Source organism: Trichosurus vulpecula, chromosome 7 (genome assembly GCF_011100635.1).
Source record: "Trichosurus vulpecula isolate mTriVul1 chromosome 7, mTriVul1.pri, whole genome shotgun sequence".
NCBI classification, from domain to species: domain Eukaryota; kingdom Metazoa; phylum Chordata; class Mammalia; order Diprotodontia; family Phalangeridae; genus Trichosurus; species Trichosurus vulpecula.
Genome location: NC_050579.1, coordinates 105488623 through 105511440, shown reverse-complemented (window position 1 = coordinate 105511440; position 22818 = coordinate 105488623). Strand labels below are relative to the sequence as shown.

The 22818-nt window shown below is 37.8% G+C and overlaps 2 protein-coding genes across 4 annotated transcripts in view; one reads left to right on the top strand and one right to left on the bottom strand.

The window, feature by feature from the left end:
* The window catches only part of RMND1 (required for meiotic nuclear division 1 homolog), a 51156-nt gene extending 49070 nt beyond the window's left edge, over positions 1-2086 (bottom strand). Inside the window, exons 1-2 of one of the 3 annotated variants that reach the window (XM_036767022.1) lie at positions 1929-2060; positions 308-420 (exon numbers count right to left, since the gene is read on the bottom strand). The gene's annotated coding sequence lies outside the window, so the exon portion shown is untranslated. Of the gene's footprint in view, positions 1-307; positions 421-1669; positions 1775-1928 lie in introns of those variants that run through there. The other 2 variants (XM_036767021.1, XM_036767023.1) reach the window with 2 other exon arrangements.
* Positions 2087-2191: 105 nt separating this feature from the next.
* LOC118855865 (damage-control phosphatase ARMT1-like) lies at positions 2192-22487 on the top strand. Its single transcript, XM_036765899.1, has 5 exons — positions 2192-2432; positions 6104-6209; positions 10384-10628; positions 17906-18068; positions 20397-22487. Exons 1-5 carry the CDS (start codon positions 2392-2394, stop codon positions 21162-21164), a joined length of 1323 nt encoding a protein of 440 aa, XP_036621794.1. The 5' UTR covers positions 2192-2391; the 3' UTR covers positions 21165-22487.
* Positions 22488-22818: the final 331 nt, after the last annotated feature.

Below are 22818 nucleotides of genomic sequence, written 5' to 3'. Positions count from 1 at the left end.
ATAACATTTAAAAGCCTTCCAAGGTCTAGCTCTCACTTATCTTTCCAAGTATATTTCATATTACTCAATTTCATTTAGTGTATGCTTTAGCCTTCTAGTAGAGCTGTTCCCTAGACTCAAGTTTCCATCTATCCTTTCTGTGCATTTGTCCGGGCTGTCCTATGCTGAGAGTGATCCCCTTCCTCCTTAGAAGGTTGGCTTCTTTCATTTTCAGCCCTTGTGACACCGTCAACAATACTTCTTTTCTGATTCCAGACTCCCCTCATTCCCTCCCATCCACTCCTCAAACCATCTGGGATTTAGTTACCTGTGCCTAAGTGATAATCTTAACCATCAGTGGAAACAGAAGTTCCTCGAGGGCAGGGAATGTTTTTTTTTTCTTCCTACAGGATCTTTCACGTAGACTTAACATTTGTAGAGCTGAAAAATTAGTGCACTTGCTAAGGGTGAGTTTCTAGGACAATTCTTAAAATAAATTTAATGAACATTCTTTTTTTGATACCTAGTTTGTTTTCCTGATTTTTAATTTTTTTTTATTAGAGCTTTGGGCCTCAAAAGCTGAAAGTGACTAGAGCAGCAGGCAGGTCCTTTTAAATAGGATATTATAAGCTTTATTCTTTAAGGTGGTATCATTTGGGCTCAGACTTTCTTGTATTATAACTTTCTTCCCAGTGAAGAGCGGCATCATAAAAAGAGCACAAAACTAGGAGTGAGGACCTTTGGGTTCAAATCTTTCTTTTGTTACATATTTGAGCTGTATAATTTTGGTCTAGAACCTTGACCTCTTTGGGTCTCAAATTTAATTAATTATCTGTACATGAGAGGGTCAGGCTAGGTGACCTCTAAGGCAAAGGGGTCCTTAACTGGTGGTGGGGCCATAGATAGATTTCAAAGGGTCTGTTGATCTTGGTAGGAAAAAATACATCTTTATTTTTACTAACTTTTAAATGTTACTGATCATTTCCTTCAAATACGAATTGAAAAAAAATATCTGAGAAGAGTTTCACTATAGGCTGCCAAAGGGGTCTGTTCCACATCGGCTAGCATTTATATATGGCTGTATGTTTTGCAAAATACATTACAAATATTATCTCATTTTATCCTTGCAACCTTGGGAGTTATGGCTGCTATTATTATAACCATTTTAGAGATGATGAAACTAAGGCAGACAGCAGTTGATTTGCTCAGGGTCACACGGCTAGTGAGTGTGTGAGGCTGGCTTTGAACTCTGTGGGTCTAAGGCTCTACCCAAATGACACCTGGCTGAATTTAACATAAAAGAGATCTTCCTACTCTGCGGTGAGAGGCAGGGGATAGAATACGGGGCCTGGAGTCAGGAACTCATCTTTCTGACTTAAAATCTGGCTTCAAACACTAACTGTGTGGCCCTGGGGAAATCACTTCACCCGTCTGCCTCAGTTTCCTCACTTGTAAGATGAGCTGGGGAAGGAAATGGCAAACCACTCCGGTACCTCTGCCAAGAAAACCCCAAACGGCGACTAATCATCACCCTCTGAGGCGATGATCCCATGACGCAGGTTTGAATCTCAGCTCCTCCACTTACTGGATGACCCTGGGCAAGTGACTTAACTCCTCGAACCTCAGCTCCAGCTGAGATTCCTTTAGACTAGATGACCTTTAAGTTCTCCCCCAAGACCCTATCTCTTACCTCCCCCAGCAGATCAGTCAATTCCACCCGCAGGGGAAGGGATCTATTTTATCTTTCTATCCCCAGGGGCTCCAGGCATAGCAGAAGGAGTCAACCATTAGCAGAATCAAGTAAATCAGCAGAAGAGGCGGCAGCCATGTGACCCAGGAGGAGGGGAAGGACAGGCGACCACCCCCACCTGGCGGTCCGGGGAGAAAAGACTCCTCCCAGCCCAGGAGAAGGGAGTGGCAAGCCAAGCCGGGGCTCGGCCGTTACTGACCTCCAGTAAAGGGAGAGAACACCGCGATGCCGGCGGCTACAACCTTCCGTTCGCCACGCCAGCGTTAACCCGGAACCTCCTATCTCTAAAGCAGAGACCCGACCCATCCCACCTCCACAGCAGGCTAGGTTCGCCGACCTTCACACCCGCGCACGCACGTAAGGTGCGTGCTGCTCACGTGACAGCTTCTCCCCTCACATTCCCCGGTCCCCTACGCGGACTCTGTTCGGGACCCCGAGCCTGCGCCTTGCAGGTGTCTGACTGTCTTATTAGGAGAGGTTGAATAAAGTTTGTCTATTCAAAACAAAGCGTGCTGTATATTTGTGGGCGGGGAGGAGGCGGGGTTTGGCGTCGCGGCCCGGTGGCTTATAACTCGTTACGGAGTTGGTCTCCTCCTCTTTTCTTCAGGATACCCAACTTGTTTCTAGTGGCGGAGGGAGAAGTTGAAAGGAGCTCAGTGGCGATGGACACGCTTCCACCTCAAATGTCTGCCAAAGACGAACGGTTCGTTTATCTTTTCTCCCTCTTTTTTACCCCCTCCCCCCACCGTTCCCCTCCTCTTGCCCATAAATAGGGTCGGGTCCTTGACCCCGAGCAGAGCCGAGCCCTGAAACGGAGCGAAGGAGAAAGGATGCTCTGGTTCCCAAGCCAAGATTGAGCCGGCACGAGCTGGCTCCAGCACAGCGCTGTGTGGCTTGACGCAAGTCACGATCTCTCTGGACCTCGATTTGAAGTGCCTCTCTTGAAAAGTTGTTTTTTTTTTTTTATCTCCTCCTCTGCCCCCTAGGGTTCTTAGGGTATAGTGTTTTAGAACTCCGTTATTTTACGAAACCACTTTTCTGAAGTTGTTCCCCTTAGTTGAAATTTCTGAGTTTCTAAGTTAAAAGTGCCATGTAGGGGAAAGAAAAATAGAGGGAAATTTAGGAGACCTGGATTCTAGTTCTGGCTCTACCACTCACATGGCTCTGATACCTTGGGCAAGTCGCAACCTAATCAGCACAAGCTTGGATTATTATTGCAATAGCCTGCTGATGGGTCTTCCTTCCTCGAGGCTCTTCCTATTCCAGTCCATTCTCCATACTACCACCCAAGTGATTTTCTTAAATCACAGATCCGACCACGTCATCCCCCTACTCTACGAACTGTAGTGGCTTCCTCCACCTGTGGGATCAGGTATGAGACCCTCAGGCATTCCAACCCTTCATAACCTTGTACTTCCAAGCTCCCCAGTTTTCAATCTAACTCTAGAACGCTTTTCTCCCCGACATTCCCATCTCTCTGGCCTGGACATTTTTTCAGACTGTATTCGGTGCTGGAATTCACTCCCTCCTCATTTCTGCCTACTGTTTTAACAAGTAAAATCTCATCTTCTTGAGGAAACCTTGCTCAACTCCTCTTAATTCTAGTGCCTTCCCTCTTTTAATTATTTCCTATTTATTTGTATATTTTTTATTCGTACATGTTTGCTTATAGATTGTCATTCCTTAGATTGTGAGCTTGAAGGTAAGGATGTTCTTTTGCCTCTTTTTGTATCCCCAGTGCTTAGCACACATAATTCATGCTTAATATTTATTGAGGGACATGAAAACCTATGCGGATTTCAGTTTGAAAATGAGATGAGGTTATATGTTCCTGTAAAAACAGTAATGGTGAACATTCATATAGTGTCTTAAACTCTTGCAAAGCATTTAAAATGATTTGATCCTATTTCCTCTGAAAAGTTGGATCAATCAATCATGCATATTCATTGTATTCATAACTTCTAGCTTTTAAAAAACTTTAAAAGGTTTTTTCAAATGATTATTAATAACCAATATTGGAGGAATCTTGTAGATTCAAAGCTTAAGTTCAGTTTCTCTTCTGAAGGACATTACTGATAATGAGATTTCATTGATCAGCCCCCACCCAAGCTTGCAAGTAATTTAATGTGAGGGAATACCAGCAGAACTCTACTCAAGTTTAGATGGAGACAGGTTCGTTTGTCTAGATAACCCAGTGCTGGGAGTGGCTCCCCTCCCTTCCCCTCCTCTCCCCTCCTCCCTACCCTCCCTGCCCCTCTCTTCCTTTCCCCTACCTTCCCACAAGCAAATTGTTGTCTATGATTGTGAAATGGAATACCACTGTGTTGTAAGAAATGAACAGGTGTATCTTAGGAAACCATGGAAAGACTTTCCTGAAATGAGCAAAATTAAGAGAATATTGGATCTAGTAACAACATTGCTTGAAGAATAGTTATAAATGACTAGGGCTATTCTAAATATTCTAAATATTCAAATCAACTACAAAGGACTTATGAAGAAAAATGCTCTCCACCTCCAGCAAAAAAAAAGTGATAAATAGAAGTATGCATAGTATGGTTTTATATATCTCTATGTTTGTATGTATGTATATACATTTGTGTCCTCTAGTTCAGAGAGGGGAGTGAGGGAGACAGCTTGGAACTTAAAATGTAACCAAAAAATTTAAATTAAATTTAAAAAAAGTGGTAGGTGGGGGAAAATAGTGGTCATCAAATAATGCCATAAAGAATAGAGTAGATTATATACCTTTAACAGAAAAGGAATGATTGATTTGGGCTTTATTCCAGAGTCAGGTCTCTGTGTACAGTCATGTCTTTGACTTATCAGACCCAGGTTCAGAATTTGTGAAGAACAAGGTGAAAAAAATAATGAAGAAAAGATGTATATAGTTGAAGCAGTCCTGAACCATTTAAATGAGCCTTTGAAAAAAATAAGGGAAAAGATGAAAAACTGTTAAGTCAGATGCCTGAATTTCAGAGAAAGAGAATGTCTCCAGGGTGGGAATGATGCAGTTTGGGGTTCTGGGAACCCCAAAATGTAAGGGCATGGGGCGGCAGGGGGGGGGGAAGGGGAGGTCTGCAAGAAAAGAATTCAAGCACTTCTTTCCATCACAGTAGCAAGATTTATTGTTTTAAAGCCATTGAGAATCTGCACCTTAACGGTGGTAAGACTGATACTTATATACAAAAAATAAAAGAACAGTGAAAAGATCTGAATGGTATGAAGGAGTGGTAGATAGCCTGAGCAAGGTGCATTAGTGAAAGGGGTCTTTAAGTGGTCTGGGATGGGCCTAGAGCCACTGTTGAAAGGACTGTCTACTATCTTGGTGGGCTGGGGTGGGCCAGGTGCCTTGGGCAACACACCAGTGATCTGGGTTACTGAGATGTATGGGAAAATTCAGGGACTGGGTGGCTTTCAAAAACATAGTCTTTTCTTTTTAGTGGTCTAGGTCCAATCACCCCATCAGGTAGATGAATAGCAGATCAGGAAGGATAGTATAGCCAGAATAAATTTCTACTGAAGAGATTTTAATAGAATCTTGAATTGTTGAATGATTTGAGTGAGGCTTGCAGAGGAAGAGTTTAGAATTTCTAGTGGAGAGTAAGAAGTATCCCAATTTTACCTGAAGTGAGGGATGGAAAGGAAGAAGATGGAGTGCCAGCATCTGGAGAATAGCAGAGATCTAGAGTCCTTGGGAAAGCCAGGTTTCAGTTAATGTAAGGAATGTAAAAGGAAGAGATTGAGCCTAAAGGGGAGTTTAATAGTGGAATGGGTGACCCAAGGGGCATAAAAGAAAAAGCAAGTAGGGAAAAATGGGGTTGTGTAGTGTTTTGGGGTAGGGAATTAGGGCTAAGTGAATAGGAGTAAAGTACTGGGGGACGGTATATAGAAGAAGGAATTTGCTTTTAGGTCAGTATCTCAGGATGATTGGGATTACATTTGGTAGGTATGCATGTTACCCATAAAGAAAAGGAAGTATCAAACACGACAGGTCGTTGGAGATTTAAGTCTCCTGTACACTTGCACAGTTAACTAAAATAGTATTAAGAAAATGATTACCTCTCCTACTAAATTCTAAACTCTTAAAACAGGGATTTTTTTCCATTTAAATTTTTGTATCCTTGATACCTTTTATATAACAGATATTTGATAAATGTTTGCTGAAATAAATTGAATAGCATATCATTTAGCTCCTACGTTTTACCACTGTATATCAAAATAGTATACTTTGGCATATTAATAATAGCATAGCAAGTATATGAATAATAACTGAAGTAGAGATATATTTTGTAAGTGAGGGATACTAGATCTATTACTGTTAATATTTTATTATCACTAAATAACATACTGATATGTATTACATTTCTTTTTTAGATCTTTTGCAAATTTTACGATGAAAAACAGAGCTCCACAGATCCTAACGAAAGTTATCAATGCATTGCAGAATCATAAAAATGGGTTCTTTGAGAAGCTTGGAGAGGTAAGGGTTTTATGTCTAATAATTATCTTTTAATTGGCCATTAAACAGGAACCTGGTAAATGTAGAATAAATATAAATATATAATATAAATAAGTATAAATGTAAAATAAATCTTTTGACTTCAGTCTTCTATTTTAGTAACAGTTGGATATGATGATACTGATGTATTTTTATTAAAATCTTACAAATGGTAGTTAGTTTCTAAGATTATGCTATAAAAGCCTGTTTATCCCATAATTTGGCTGTATGATATCTCTTAGGATTGATCTGAGCTCGTACTGGTAGGAACATCCTTCTGCCTCCTTTTTAATATCCTCTCATTGCCCTGTGTCTCTCTTCTCAGGCTCCAACTGCTTTCATGATTCACTAAATATGCCAAGGGTCATTGAGTTAGAACTGGAAGAGATCTTAGAGACCTAGTTAATTTTTCAGATGAGAAAGCAGTCTCTGAGAGGTTAAAGACTTTTCTAGGATCACACAGCTAATAGGTGCTTAAGAGGTCATCTTCCTACCCCTTCTAATATACTCACTGAAAATCCCTACTTGGGACTCCAAATTCTTTTTTTCCCCATAGAAACTACAACTGTTTTATGTGGTAGTTATATAGTGCTATTGGTAAAGTAAGTGTATGTATAGTGAGTGTTTCTCAAAGTTTCTCTGTCCAGGGCTGCCTTCTTTTCTCCCTCAGTATTTTTTTGGTAGCTTTATTAGCTCCCATGGGTTAAATGTGAATGACTCCCAAATCTAAAAATCCAGCCCCGTTTCTCCCTAAGCTTCAGTCCTAGTTCCCTAATTGCCATTTCAAATCTGAAACTCAACATATCTTTCCTCTTAAATTTTACCTCTTCCAACCTCTTCCAAACTTTCTTATTTCTGTTAAAGGTACTACCACCCTTCTAGTGTCTCAAGTTTGTAATCTTACTTATCCTGGACTCTTTTCCCACATGTCCACTCAGTTTTCCAAATTTTGCTTTTTTTTTTTTTACCTAAACAATATTTCCCATATCCAGTCCTCTCTTTCTCTACTTACACAACTGTCACCTTAGTTCAGATTCTAATCACCTCTCATCTAGATTACTTCAACAGCCTCCTCATTGGTTTCCCTGCCTCGGTCCTCCCTACCCCAAGCCATTTTACTCATTGCTTGCCAAAGTCATTTTCCTTTTCCTAAGTGAGAAGTGATCAAAGGATAGGTAGAGCAGTTTTCAAAGGAAGAAAGCCAAGTTATCAGCAATCCTGACCATGATTACTTGGTTCTTAACTTTTTTTTCCTGACTACTTTGAAAGAACTGTTTTTTTTTGTCCCGGAAGTTCTCTGTTCATTTTGAGGTTTCTTTCAGGAGGTGAGGTAATGGGTGGATTGATTCTATTTTCACTTTGCTCTCTTGTTCTAATAATTTTGGGCAGTCTCCTTTTATGATTTCTTGAAATATAGTATCTTGGCTCTTTTTTTTTTCTGGTTGTACCTTTCAGGTAGTCTGTGGATTCTTAAATAAGCTCTCCTTCGTGCTTTCCTTTTCAGTTTTTTTGAAAGACATCTTACATTTTCTTTTATTTTTTCAATCCTGACTTTTTAAAAAATATTAAGTCTCATGGAGACTTTAACTTCTGTTTGGTCCATTCTAATTTTCAAGGAGTCTTTTAATTGAGTAAGATTTTGTAACTCATACCAAGCTGTTAGTTTTCTTTATGAGCTTATCCTCTAAAATTATCATTTCTTTTCTAGTTCTCTCTGCTAACACTCATTTATTTTTAAAAATACTAATTGAACTTGTAGTGCTTGTAGGTGTTTTGGAGTTACTCCCTTCTGGGTTTGGGTCTTGGGTATCCCTAATGCCATAATATTTCTTTATGGTGGCAGTCTTTATTCATTTTTCATCCTTCCCAGATTGGGACTTTGGGTTGGGGCCAGGTTCTGTGTACAGCTGTCAGGACTGTCATGGCCTAGTTTGTCCCTGCCTCAGATTATCTGAGGACCTGCTACTTTTCTGGGAATTGAATGCCATGTTTTTTCAGGGGTTATGGGGGAGGGGGCTTGTACGGGAACTGGCAACTTTCATTGTCCTCTATGCAATCTGATTTAAGACATGGTCTAATCACCTCCTTAATCGACTTTCTTGGCTCCAGTTCTTGGTTTGGTTCTAGTCAACACACCTAGAGAGCTGCCTCTTGGAGTTCCAAGAGATGGTTGCTGCTGCCACCCACCATCCCTTCTTCCTCCCTCAGTTCTCCCTCAGCTAGCTAGTTAGAAGGGCCTGCTGGTTCAGAGCAACCCCACTGTCTGCTCATCCTGATGTGACCTTGTGGTCCTTTGCAGCTGTAATCCTGGTCTGAGCCTGGGACTGAATCTGCATTCCTGTCTTGGTCAGAGAATCTAGAAAGCCACTGTAGGCCTATTCCAGTTTTGACCTTGGAGGTCACTCCTCAGATTTCCAAAACACTACTTGGTTTGATACTCTTCTTAGATCTTCGTTGTAGTTGTAAGAGGAACTGGTCTGTACTTCCTTCTGCTCTGCCATCTTTTCTGGTTGGTACCTAATTTCAAGAGAGATTACACTTCTCCTGCTCTCATTGAGTCCCTCATATCTGTTTCTTTAAGGTCCTTTTTCAAAGATTTTTCCTTCTAGTTCTAAACTTTTAAAAAAATAAGCTGATCTCATTCTTAAAGCAGGTTAGCATTTAGTCATCCTTTATTCCTTACTTTTGTACTGTTCTAGTTTACCTTCTTTAAGATTCAGTTGCTTGGTCAATTTATATGTTGGATGTCCTCTCCAGTTCTATATTTCTAATCAGGAAAGAATTAAAATTTTTTTTAATTCCTTGTCCATATTGAACCTTTCACAATTTGAATTGATTGATTTTTGCTGATAATGTAAATTGCCTTCTCCTGGGTGCTTTTGAGTTCTTTCTTTGACATGGTAGTCTAGAATCAGCTCCATTTCTGAGTTAGTTAAATTAGGGTTCTATTTTCTTTTTGTCCTGAAGGCCCTCTCAGTTTGTGCTCTGCCTTATGTTTCTCTTACTTGTGTGTAATTTTCTTGGATGATTTCCCAGAATGTGATTTTCAGATTCTTTGTTTCTTCATTTTTTTTCCCTTGGAGAACTGTGATCTTTTGATTGTCTTGTTAAGCTCTGTCATCAAGTTCTCTTGCTTGGGTTTATATTTCCTCCAGTTTTACCATTTAAAAATTTTTATTCTTCATCTCTTCTTTTTTCGTTCTGTTTGAACCACTCTGCCCCTCAGAGAATCCACTACTTCTTTGAGATTTTCCCCTGTCCTTTCAACATTGTCAATTCTTATTTTCATATTCTTGCATTCTTCCTTTGGTAACTTTAGTTTAGTAACTACAGTCTTAAGAGCTACCAGATATTTCCTTATACCTCTTAGAGACATTGTAGCATGATGGACAGTGTTGGCCTTGGAGTCAGGGTTCAAATTCTGCCCTAGGTAAGTCACTTAAATGATTCTGAGCTATATTTTCCTCATCTGTAGAGAAGGTGGATAATACTTATGGTTCTCTTTCATCAAGTTGTTTTGAAGCCACAATGAGATAATTTATGTAAAATGTTTTTTATGTAATTTATGTAAAATGTAGACTTTAAAGTCCTATATAAAATCCTATGTTAATATAAGTTATTGGTGCAATTCTAAATCTCTGGAAGTTTCTAGCATATTTCATCCTCTCTTCTAGGGGTATAGTTGCTAATATTGTAGTTGTTATTTGCTTATGGTTATTTCTCTTTGCTTTTATCCCATAGTATCTGTTCATTGGATTTGGTTTTCTTTTCTGTTTATTTTGTACAGTCTTTCTGTTAATCTTCCAGTGATTTATTTCCTTTTGTTCTCTTATCTTATTTGTGGCATATATTTGAAATGGGGGTGGGGGAGCGGGTTTCGTCCCAAACATACAATTCACCGTCTTGGTTACTACCATCTGGTATTAGGTGTTCCTGGAGTATGTTTATGTACATTTATATGGAACTTGCATGAATAGGAAGTGATTTGGGACTTCGGAATTCTAGATTGAAACATGGTTCATTCTAAACAGCTTTCGGCAGCTGCAAAATCCAGGATTCTCAAAAAGTAATTTTGTTTTTTGAGCTTTAAGTGCCTAAAAATATAATTTTATGATGAATACAGTTTGTGAAAAACATTTTTTATTCTCTTTTCCAGGTAGGCACTGAAGCAGAAAAGAAGTTTATCTCTCTTCTTTCTAAGTTACTAAAGGAACTACAAACTGATGAGCCATTACTACCTTTGATGGATAACTGGGTTGATACTGATATATGGAACCAATACCTGGAATATCACCGTAGTCTTTTAAATGAAAATTATAAAAAAATAAGCTGGCTTCAATCTCCTTGGTTGTATGTAGAGTGTTACATGTACCGTAGAGTTCATGAAGCATTAATGCTAAGGTAAGTTAATAGCTTGTCAAATTCTGTGTTAATATATTTTAAGAGGCTCTGTTTGGGTTTTTGTTTTTTTTTTTTTGTAGAAAGAGAGCTAACCTGGAAGCCAGGGAGTCTTAACCCATTGTGTGACCCTAGGCATCTTAACTTCTCAGTGTTCTCAGTAAATCTCTAAGACTTACAAGTTGCAGAGAAAGTGCTGACTTGCACTGGTAGAAGAATTTCCTCATCATGGCAGTGAAATCACAGGTCCAGTCCCCAGCTTTATCTCTTATACTCTTAAAAACTGCTTAGACCTGTAACAGCTAGCTGCCTAGATTGTATTAGTGGGAACATAAATGAGTTTCAGAAAGTTTTCAGGTGGATGTTTCTTTAAAATTATATTATAAATTTGTTATTGTGCTAGGTTTCACTGGAATGTATATAGTTTGAGATTATGCCTGGCATTCCATTTTAAAATTCTTTTAAAAATTGATTACTTCGCTTATTTTATGTTAAGTGGTTATTTTCGCATAGTCCAAATTCATAACTTTTAGCCAAATGTCAATGCAAGACTTAGTGTATAGGCACAATCTGACTTTTTAAATAATTAAAACATGTAAAAGCAAAATGGTAAATTTTCTAACAGTAAAAAATAGGTAACATTTCAGCATTTGTTTCATAAAAGAAAACATCAGACCAGTATGTCATTTTCATTGTACTGTCTAAAATCCAGCAAGTCTAAAAAATGATACTGAAAGTCATGACATCTTTTACATATGTTCATTTTTCCCATTTCCCAGTATCCTGGTTCAAACCTTCTTCCTGCTTCCATTCTCTTTACCCTTCTAATCCATCTTTATTCCTTTCCAGAAAAATATCTCATGGAGATTCTGGCTAATCACTCCTTTGGTTGCATGTCTTCAGTGATGACTGCTCTTGCATTCTGAATAAAATTTTTTTGCTTACTCTTCGTGTTCTTTCCCACAACCTTGCAACAATTTTTCATTTTAAACCTTAGCAGAAAGGATTGTCTTTCATGTACTCTGTGCTCTAGCAGAACTGGACACCTTGCTGAGCTCCTCTGTGCCTTTGTCTCAGGCTGTTGCTGCAGCTTAGAATGTCCTTCCTCAATGTTGCAGAATGTCCTTCCTCAGTGTTGCAGAATGTCCTTCCTCAATGTTGCCTACTTCCCGTATTGTAAAGAGCCACTTGGTTTGGATTTCCTTTACCCTCATACTTAACATTGAATGTTTCGTAACTATTGTACTTATGTCATATTGTTTATTTTTATTTTTACTATGTTGGTATATTATCCCTCTACTAGAATCCAAGTTAGTTGAAAGCAGGAATGTAAATTTTTTATATATTGTATTTCCCCCACTGCTTAAGTATAGTACTCTGCATATAGTAGACAAATTATACAATACTTTATGGTTTACAAAGTCGTTAACATGTTATTTCATAACAACTCTGTAAGGTATGTCAATTTTACAGATGAGGAAACTGAGGCGGGAGAGCATTTTAAGTGACTTGCCCAGGATAACACAGCTAGTAAGTGTTCAGTTCTTCCTGGTTCCAAGCACAACACTATCTGTTATACCACCCTGTTGATCTAACTTTTTTTCCACACATCTAATCCCAATTCCTGCCATTGGTATTTGAATTTCCTTTTTTTTCTGTTGTTAAAGTGCTTTATTCATGGACTTCAAAGAATTTAGATGTTCAATGGAGTTTTACCCTTTCTCTATTATTAAAATTTGTTGGCTATGATTAATTTGTTCCTTAGCCTGCAAAGTTACTCCGTAAACCATTTTGTAAATGATAATATAGTTAGATTCATATGTTTACAATTGACATGATAATCTGTAATGTTGAGTGAACATGTAAAAAAATTTTAAAGGAATCTTGTGTTATTGATTCAGAGCTCTTTGAAGTAATTGGAACTAAAAGGACCTATCTTCATATTTCACCATAAGGTTTTGGTAATTATACAAATATTGTCAAATGGCTCCTTGGTTTCTCTTTTCTCCAAGTTGGGTTCAGATTAAGAAATTTTATAAGAAAGAGCCACAAGGACAGTTATGAGAGACATTGAATATTCATTCATAGCAATTGCTTTCATTTCTGTTGCCAACACAAAGTTATTAATGATGAACCTCAGAATAAAAGAAATGGCAACATAGCCTGTGGTACAGGATACACTTCCCTGGTGGTTGGTGGTTTCAGTTCCAAATTGGCTTTTTTTGGAGACAGTACACTTAGTGAAGCGGTAGGAGTTGAGGTTCTTAGAGTGGATTTCTTTATATTTTAACCCTATACTATTCAGGAGAAAAAAAATCTTTTAGCATTTCTGCAGGTCCTAATGGACCAACATTAATTTTGTAATAGTTATTTATCTGTAAGTCAGAGATAAGAATCAAAAATTTCTTAGTCATTTGATCTTTAATGTAAGAAGTACTTTTCAGATCCTCAAAAGTAACCACTGAATGATGTTATTTTGAATTATGGAAACAAATAGAGTGGAAGTTAAACACATAAATGGATGTTTTTCTTCAAAGTCGCTTTGGGAATTAATATACTTATTCCAATCATACTGTCATCACCAAATATATTGTGAAATTTCTCTTTTTGGAATTGCCTTCAGAAAATCTTGTGAGCCATACAAGAATAGTCTCACTATCTTAATGGTCATACCTTATTTATTTTTTTTTTTTTTTGCAGGGGGAAGGCAGGGCAATTGGGGTTAAGTGACTTGCCCAAGGTCACACAGCTAGTAAGTGTGTCTGAGGCCAGCTTTGAACTCAGGTCCTCCTGACTCCAGGGCCGGTGCTCTACTCACTGGCCACCTAGCTGCCCCTCATACCTTATTTTTGCATCAAGAAGGTAGTACTTAGTTTGATCCAACCCACCTTATTTACCAGACTTGGCTCCAAAGGACTTTGGCTGTTTCCAAGAATTAAATCTACCATCAAAAGATGAAGATTTGCCACCATTGAAAATATTCAAAAGACTGTGTCAAGTAGCGAAAGAGGAAGTCCAGAAATATTTTGAGCAATGATAACACCTTTGGAATAAGTATATATTTCTCTAATTTGACTCCTTTGAAGAGGAAAATACTCATTTAGATCTGGGATGGGAAGACCCTCAGGGCTTCTGGCCAAAGCAGAAACAATTGCTGTTTACATTCATTCTGAGCCAATCTTGGCCCAAACAATGACCTATTGTTGGCCAATCTATGAGAGCCTGATTGGTTGGGGGTTAAGGCTGATTTTTAAGAAAGCAAAAACAAAGGTTTTAGAGATTAGAATTTATTTTCCCTTTGGGCAGGGCCACTGGTAAGGGTGTGGACTATGTCCTTATGTGGACTGAGGGAAGGGAAAGAAAGGAAAGGGAAAGACATGTTGTCCAACTGGTCACTTCCAGTTTAGTCCCCAGTGGGCAGTTCCTTTTCTACTCACAGAGATTGTTATTTGTCCTTCCATTCTTGAAGAGGACCATGACATCAGGGAGGTGATGCCACGACATGCAAGTGAATTGGATTTAGGTGAGGGAGGGCTATGCAAAGTATATTTTTAAGTCCAATTTACTTGGCACATCACCTTCCTGATGTCATGGCCCTCTTCAAAGAGGGACAAACAACTCAAATCAGCCACATTAGTTCCTTGTCAAAACTTATGTACCATAAACTATCAATTTTTCATCTGAATATAAAGGGGGGCCTGTGGTATACATAATTTAGAATAAAAGATTATCCCTAAATCTTTCAAACTTGACTCTGAAATGTGTTACATTTTTTTTCTTCAGGTTTACCTTCCTATTTGTTTTCTTTGGTTAACATTAATCTTATTTTTCCACATTCTGTTATGAGATGGTCCAGGGAATAATTGATGTCAAGCATGGGGATAAGGAGATGAGAGAAACCAATGTGGAATTTTAAGTTTTACCAAAGATAACCTGCACATAGGTAATCAAGATTTGGGTAAACAAAACTTGACCATATAATGAAGTTAAGGCAGCTAGGTGCCCAAGTAGATAGTGTTGGATTTGGACTCGGGAAGACCTGAGTTTGAATTTCCCCCTGGAAGACTTAGTTTGCTGACCATGGGCAAGTCAGTTAATCCCTTTCTGCTTTAGTTTTCTCATCTGTAAAATTGGAATACCAGTGGCATCCACTCACAGGGTTGTGAGGATAAGTGCAAGAACATAAACCTTAAGTACTGTATAAATGCTTGGGTTTTTTTTATTTTCTTTCTTGCTTTTTATTATTTATTTAATATTTTTGGTTTTCTTTATAGATTTCCACAAGATTTTGAATTACAAATTTTCTCCCCATTTCCTTCCCCCACCCCACTCCAAGATGGCATATATTCTGATTGCCCCATTCCCTAGTTAGCCCTCCCTTGTGTCAACCCCCCCTCCCATCCCCTTACTTTCTTGTAGGGCAAGATAGATTTCTATACCCCATTGCCTGTATATCTTATTTCCCAGTTGGCATGCAAAAACAACCTTTTTTTTTTTTTTTTTGTACATCTGCTTTTAAAACTTTGAGTACCAAATTCTCTCCCCTCTTCCCTCCCCACCCACCCTCCCTAAGAAGGCAAGCAATTCAACATAGGCCACACATGTATCAATATGCAAAACACTTCCACAGTAATCATGTTGTGAAAGACTGACTGTATTTCCGTCCATCCTATCCTGTCCCCCTTTATTCAATTTTCTCCCTTGACCCTGTCCCTTTTCAAAAGTGTTTGCTTTTGATTACCTCCTCCCCCTATCTGCCCTCCCTTCTATCATCCCCCCTTTTGTATCCCCTCCTTCTTTCCTGTGGGGAAAGATACCAAATTGAGTGTATGTTATTCCCTCCTCAGGTCAAATCCGATGAAAACAAGATTCACTCATTCCCCCTCATCTGCCACCTCTTCCCTTCCTACAGAGCTGCTTTTTCTTGCCACTTTTATGTGAGACTATCTCCCTTTCTCCCTCTCATCCTTTAATTTGATTTTATTTTTTTAGATATCATCCCTTCATATTCAACTCACCTTGTGCCCTCTCTATCTATATGTATATTCCCTTCAACTACCATAATACTGAGAAAGGTCTCATGAATTACACACATCATCTTTCCACGTAGCAATGTAAACAAAACACTTAAACTTTAGTAAGTCCCTTATGATTTCTTTTTCTTGTTTACCTTTTCATGCTTCTCTTGATTCTTGTGTTTGAAAGTCAGATTTTCTATTCAGCTTTGGTCTTTTCACTGAGCTTGAAAGTCCTCTATTTTATTGAAAACCCATATTTTGCCATGGAGCATTATACTCAGTTTTGCTGGGTAGGTGATTCTTGGTTTTAATCCTAGCTCTTTTGACCTCCGGAATATCATATTCTAAGACCTTTGATCCCTTAATTTAGAAGCTGCTAGATTTTGTATTATCTTGATTGTGTTTCCACAGTACTCAAATTGTTTCTTGGCTGCTTGCAGTATTTTCTCCTTGATCTGGGAGCTCTGGAATTTGGTGACAATATTCCTAGGAGTTTTCTTTTTGGGATTTTTTCAAGAGGTCATCAGTGGATTCTTTCAATTTCTATTTTACCCTCTGGCTCTAGAATATCAGGGCAGTTCTCCTTGATAATTTCTTGAAAGATGATATCTAGGCTCTTTTTTCGATCATGGCTTTCAGGTAGTCCAATAATTTTTGAATTATCTCTCCTGGATCTATTTTCTAGGTCAGTGGTTTTCCCATGAGATTTTTTACATTGTCTTCCATTTTTTCATTCCTTTGGTTCTGTTTTATAATGTCTTGATTTCTTATCAACTCACTAGCCTCCACTTGCTCCAGTCTAATTTTTAAGGTGGTATTTTCTTCAATGGGCTTTTGGACCTCCTTTTCCAGTTGGCTAATTCTGCCTTTCAAGGCGTTCTCCTCATTGGCTTTTTGGAGCTCTTTTTGCCATTTGAGTTAGTCTATTTTTAAGGTGTTATTTTCTTCAGTATTTTTTTGGGTCTCCTTTAGCCAGTCATTGACTTGTTTTTCATGGTTTTCTTGCATCATTCATTCTCTTCCCAATTTTTCCTCTACTTCTCTTACTGGCTTTTGAAAATCCTTTTTGAGCTCTTCCATGGCCTGAGACCAATTCATATTTTTCTTGGAGGCTTTTGATGTAGGCTCTTTGACTTTGTTGACTTCTCCTGGGTATATGTTTTGATCTTCTTTGTCACCAAAAAAAAAAGATTCCAAAGTTTGAGTCTGAATCTGAGTCCGTTTTCGCTGCCTGTTCATGTTCCCAGCCACTTGACCCTTGAGCTTTTTGTCAGGGTATGACCGCTTGTAGAGGGTACTTTCTCCCAAGCTTGAGGGGCTGCGCTGCTGTTTTCAGAGCTACTTCTACACAGCAAGCTCTGCCACATCAGCCCTCCTTCTCCCCCAAGAACCGCCAACCAGGATAACAGCCCAGATCTAGACAGGGAAAAGCAAGCTTTGCACTCCTGCTCTAATCTACCACTTAATTCCTCCCACCAGGTTGGAAGCAGCCTCAGAGCTGCACCACCTCTACTGCCCTCTGGGTGGTATGTCGACCACCAACTCCTTTCACTCTGTCCCAACAGTGTTTCCCACTAACCTGCTCTGTTGTCTTTGGCATTTGTGGGTTGAGAAGTCTGGTAACTGCCACAGCTCACTGATTCAGGGCTCTATGGCGTGTTCTGCCCAGCTCCCGGTCTGGTTGGTCCTGGTTTGGCCCACACTGGGCTGAGCTGCACTCTGCTCCCAGCTCTGTGTGATAGACCCTTCCCAGTGACCATTCAGGCTGTCCTGGGCTGGAGCCCTGCTTCCCTCTGCTATTTCATGTGTTCTGCAGCTCTAGAATTTCTTCAGAGACATTTTTTATAGGTGTTTGGAGGGACCTGGGGGAGAGCTTAAGCAAGTCCTTGCTTTCCAGCCACCATCTTGGCTCCCCCCCCCACCCCACCCCGCCACCAGTGTTTGTTGTTTTTTCATTATCTTAAGACAGTAGTTTTTCCTTGTACCCTTTTGCTTCCCAACTTTTTATCCAAAGGATATGGCAAAAAAGGAGAAAACACCAAATTATTCAATATTGTATGTTGGGAAAGGGCTGTGATTTGTCAGAGTAAGCTTTTAAGATTATCTATAGAAGATTTCAGTTTTCAAGAAGTTTTATGTTTCGTTTAAGAATTGACTATTACTAGGATACTATTAACTAGGATATTTTACTAGGATAATATTAACAACTATTTAAAATATGGAATTTTATTTTTACACTTGTTTCTTTTGTCCCCTTTTTAGTTCACCAACCAGTGACTTTGATGTGTTTAAAGAACCGAAAGAACAGAATTTCTTGGAGTCACAGGAAGCTATTATGAGTTTATGTGGTTACCTACAGGGGTTAAATAGGATTGAAAACCTAGATGAAAATCAACTGAAGGATGAGTTTCTTAAACTCTTGCAGGTAAATGTTAGTCTGTCTCCTCCCACCCTGCCATGTCTGTGTGTGTACACACACACACACACACACACACACACACACACACACACACTCTTCTAGTTATAAAAAGTTAATGATTTCTTACATATTCATTAATATATTTAAATTTGCCAAGTCATTCATCAAGTCAATCATGCATACTTATAATACATTCCTTAAAACAAAAACAAGAGGTTCCTGACTTTAATTTCACAACTTAATAAATTTGCATCTTTCTCAAGTTTGTTTTCCCTTCTCTAATAATACTTAATCTGAAAGATGCTTCAGGAATTGAATCTTGTACATATGATAAGTTCAAAGGCTAATTTTAATTCTTGCTTGGGCCATGGAATAACTAAATTCAGGTGAAAACAGCAAGATCTTTCCCACCTGAACAGCTCATTACAGTAATATAGATCCTTTAGTGCATTGATCACTAGCCTTCAGTTTGTTGCTTCCATGGAGCTGCTGGCTCTGTTTCTCTGAAAGCACCCATTTAAGTCCTGTCCAAGGACACAACAAACCTAGGAATAAAACTTGGAAATTCACAGCAGGTTTGGACATAATTGTTATTAATGTCAACTTATTATAGCAATAAATTAGCTCGCAAATGAAAACAGACCACTCCCAGCCTTGTGCTGCCTAGATGAAAGAATCTGTCTCTACCCAAGTTTGAGTAGAATACAATTGTTTTCTCTACATTAAATTACTTACCAGCTTGGGTTGGGGAGTGACCAGGATTAGGAAAGTCAATGAAATCTCATTATCAGTAATATCTCAATATTGGCAGAATACATTTTACATTAACATGGAGTTCATTTTCCATTTTTACCTTCTCAGAGTAATATGCTTATATGTGTGAATGTGTGTATGGACACACAAATTCTTCAATAAATCTGATATCATCAGTGCAGATTATAACCTAGCTACATATTGTTATCACGTATATTTCTTACACATATCTTCTCATATATATATATATATCTTCTCATATATATATATACACACACACACATATATATTACCAGCACTGCATTTGAGCTTGTTCCTCTTTTATCTTTTACTTTTGTTTAATTAGTCCACCTGTATGTTCTAGAAGTTCAGCCTTGTAAATTAGTTATCCATTCCTGTTTCCAACAAAATATTTCACCTATGCAACCTAGGCAAGTTTTGCTTTGGAGATAGAAACTTAGGTTCTACAGATTGCAGGCTTTTATTTTGATCTATGGCCTATATTTGATATAACTCTAGGCAGCTATTTTGTTTTGTATGCCTCTAAATTCTAGAGATGTGGGGGGGCTGTGAAAGCAAGATAATCCAGCAATAACAAATCATTCTGCTGCTGAGAGTGTGAAGCTTGCCATCATAAATAAGTAATAACTTAATGGAATTGTCTTTCAGATACTGATTTGAGACTTTACCTAGACTAAATTTCCACTCTTGTTCATCAAACAGGTGTATAAGATTAATTAAAAGTGTAACGGAATGGTTATGGTTGGCAGGAATACTCCAGAATTTGTATAAAATTTTAGATAACTTTTTCCCCACCCTCTGAGCTGTACTTAGTGACCCCAGACTACAACCCTAGCCAATCATAGCCAAGGGGCAAAGGAGAGGGGAGTTTACATGAAACTTTTATTTTTAATGTCCAACAGAACCCTGAAAGACTAGTACGATAGTTTACATTGACTGTTGAGAGGCAGCTAGGTGGCGCAGTGGATAGAGAGCGCCAGCCCTGGAATCAGGAGAACCTGATCTGTCTCAGACAATTAGTAGCATTGCGACCCTGGACAAGTCACTTAACCATGATTGCCTCTAACAAAACAAATACATGGAATAAACTGGGCTTTTCCTTAAAAAAAAAAATTACTCAGTTCTAATTGAAATGGTCTATAATGATATAGTATTAATACCATTATGCATTATTTTTGTTGGAGGTAGGGTTAGGAATGAATAGAAATATTTTAAAATAATATTTTAAACAATTAGCCTTTTAAAAATTATTTTAATTAATTTTCAGTATTTTAACAATTGCTCAGAATGGGGAAAATTTTGCTTTTCCACGTATGGCAGTGAATTTTTTTCTCTTGTCTGTTTTTCTAATTTCAAAACAATTAGTTCTAAAGTGAAAAGTGCCATCAGTCGATATGAAATATTGTTGATAGCATAGCAAAATGATTTTTCATGTGAAGATTGGTTAATACATCACCTTTGAATTGTATGGGGGAACCATCATGACTTTTGCCACTAAAGATGTAGCCTTTGAAGTATTTGAGTTCTAGGTAATGAACAATAATTATTTTGTACTTTCAGGTTTCGTTATGGGGAAATAAGTGTGATCTGTCACTTTCAGGTGGTCAGAGCAGCTCTCAGACATGCAGTCCACTGACCACTTTGGAAGACCTGAAACGTTTCATTTTAGTGAATAATACGGATGATCTTTGGTCACTCCTTATAAACAGAAAGAAAATGAGGCAGAAATTTCCTTCTACTAGAGTGGATATTGTCCTGGATAATGCAGGGTTTGAACTTGTTGCAGATTTGGTAATGGCAGACTTCCTGCTAGCATCTAAGCTGGCTACTGAGATCCACTTCCATGGAAAAAGTATTCCCTGGTATGTTTCAGATACTAATAAAAAGGACATAAATTGGGTGATTGAAGAATTAAAATCTTCTAATACTAAGTGCATGTTTGAGTGTGGGATTAACTGGGAGCACTATTTTAAAAAGCATACATGGGTTTACCAAGATCATATGTTTTGGACTCTGCCTTATGAATATTGTGCTATGCCTCAGGTTGCTCCAGACTTGTATGCTGAACTACAGAAGTCACATTTAATTCTTTTCAAAGGTGATTTGAACTATAGGAAATTAGTAGCAGACAGAAAATGGGAGTTTACAGTTCCATTTCACCAGGCTTTGAATGGCTTCCATCCTGCACCTCTTTGCAGCATAAGAACAGTAAAAGCTGAAGTTCAAGTTGGTCTGGCACCTGGGCAAGGGGAACAGATTGCAGTTACTGATCCTCAGTGGATGACCATTGGAAAATATGGCATATTTCAATTTGATGGGGCACTTTGATATGGCTTAGGAGATAAACCTTTAAAGAGAAACTCTAACATAGCACATTTCCTTCCTAGAAAAGAAATTTTAAAATTTTACTAGGTTCTTTAGGTTCAGCAGCTTTGGGAGTCTTAAAGACATTTCATTTCTTATCATTCATTGGAGTTTTGTGTCTTATTCAATATTTCAAGTGGCTCAAAGAAGCTACTGAGAGAAATGTAAAAAATGTATTTTGCTTTTATAGCTAAATACACTTATATTTCCATTTAATTTTTGCCATTTGAAAGTATAGTATGTTTAATGGTGTTTAATATTTTGGGAAATACTAAAATTATTTTTACTTATTTTGTACTTCTGTACAAGACATGTCTGTCTTGTGGTGGCATAATTTTTAATTTATCTACCCTTAGGATGAATTTCTTAAAACCGTGATGTTCAAACCATGGGGAAGTAGAAAATTAACTTGATAGTGTTAATAATTCAGAGGAATCGCCTTTGGTACTTGAATTTCTTAATATAGTAGCCTGCATTCATATGCATTCGGAGTTGTTATGTATGCATTTAATTTTTTGAATGAAGTTTGTTGAACTACAAAATTAAATAGACTGGAAAGGTGTGTGTTATTGAAGAATGTGACATCTTTTTCATGTTTATGAATTATATCCATGGAACTAAAAGATTTTAATTAAATTGTCTTTAGAAATGGACAAATTGCTTTTCTGAAATTTATTTCTGTCTGCTAATTGGTTATAATTTACTTTGCCCCTGATTGAAATAGCATGTGTTCTTATGTTTTGAATTTGGAAGGATGTCTTAGTTACTGTTTTAGAAAGTATAATCACTTTGCCACCTTGGTTTGAAAAAAATATAACTGAATTTGTTTGCTGGGTTTGCTAATAAGATAAATTTCATTAAAATTTCATTTGGTTTTGTTTTCTATCACAGAGAGTTAAACATAGACAATTAAAAGACCAGGTCCACACAGGGAACTAAGTGCATCAGAAACACAAAAGCAGCCTTATACAATGCAATTTCCATGAGATTGGTTTAATTTCCTTTCTTCCTACTTAGCTGAAAAAAATTCTGTATCGATATTATATATGTAAAATAACAGCTAATTTTCTTGTGTATTTTCATTTCTGCATGGTTCTTTTCAAAGATAAGTTATTGTACAATATATTACACTTTGTTAGAATAAACACAACAGCAGCTATTAACAGTTCAGTTAAATGAAGTACAATACTTAGAAAGAACTTAAATTATGAAGTTTTTTTTTTCCAAGTTTTCTGAGTTTGGCAATTTCTAAACAATGTAAATTGGTATAATAAAATTTGCATTTGGAAACATTTTTAATTGTTTTCCTTTTTTGTTCATGAATTAGGTAGCATGTGGTATGACCCTTGGTTTTTTTTAAAAAATAATTTTAGTGATACTCTTTTCCTTTTTTTTTTTTAACAACACTGTCTTCCCATTTTACCGCGCTTCAGTTGGCACCCTCTTTTGTCAGTATCATCCAGCAAAACAAATCAATGCATTGCATGTATCTGGATATATATGCCTCATTCTATATGTACCTCTTATCAGGCTGGAGGCATGCTTCACCATCAATCTTCTGAAGTCATGGTTTGACCTGTTTTTCAAAAATGTTTTTAAACTTGACAAACATTAACAA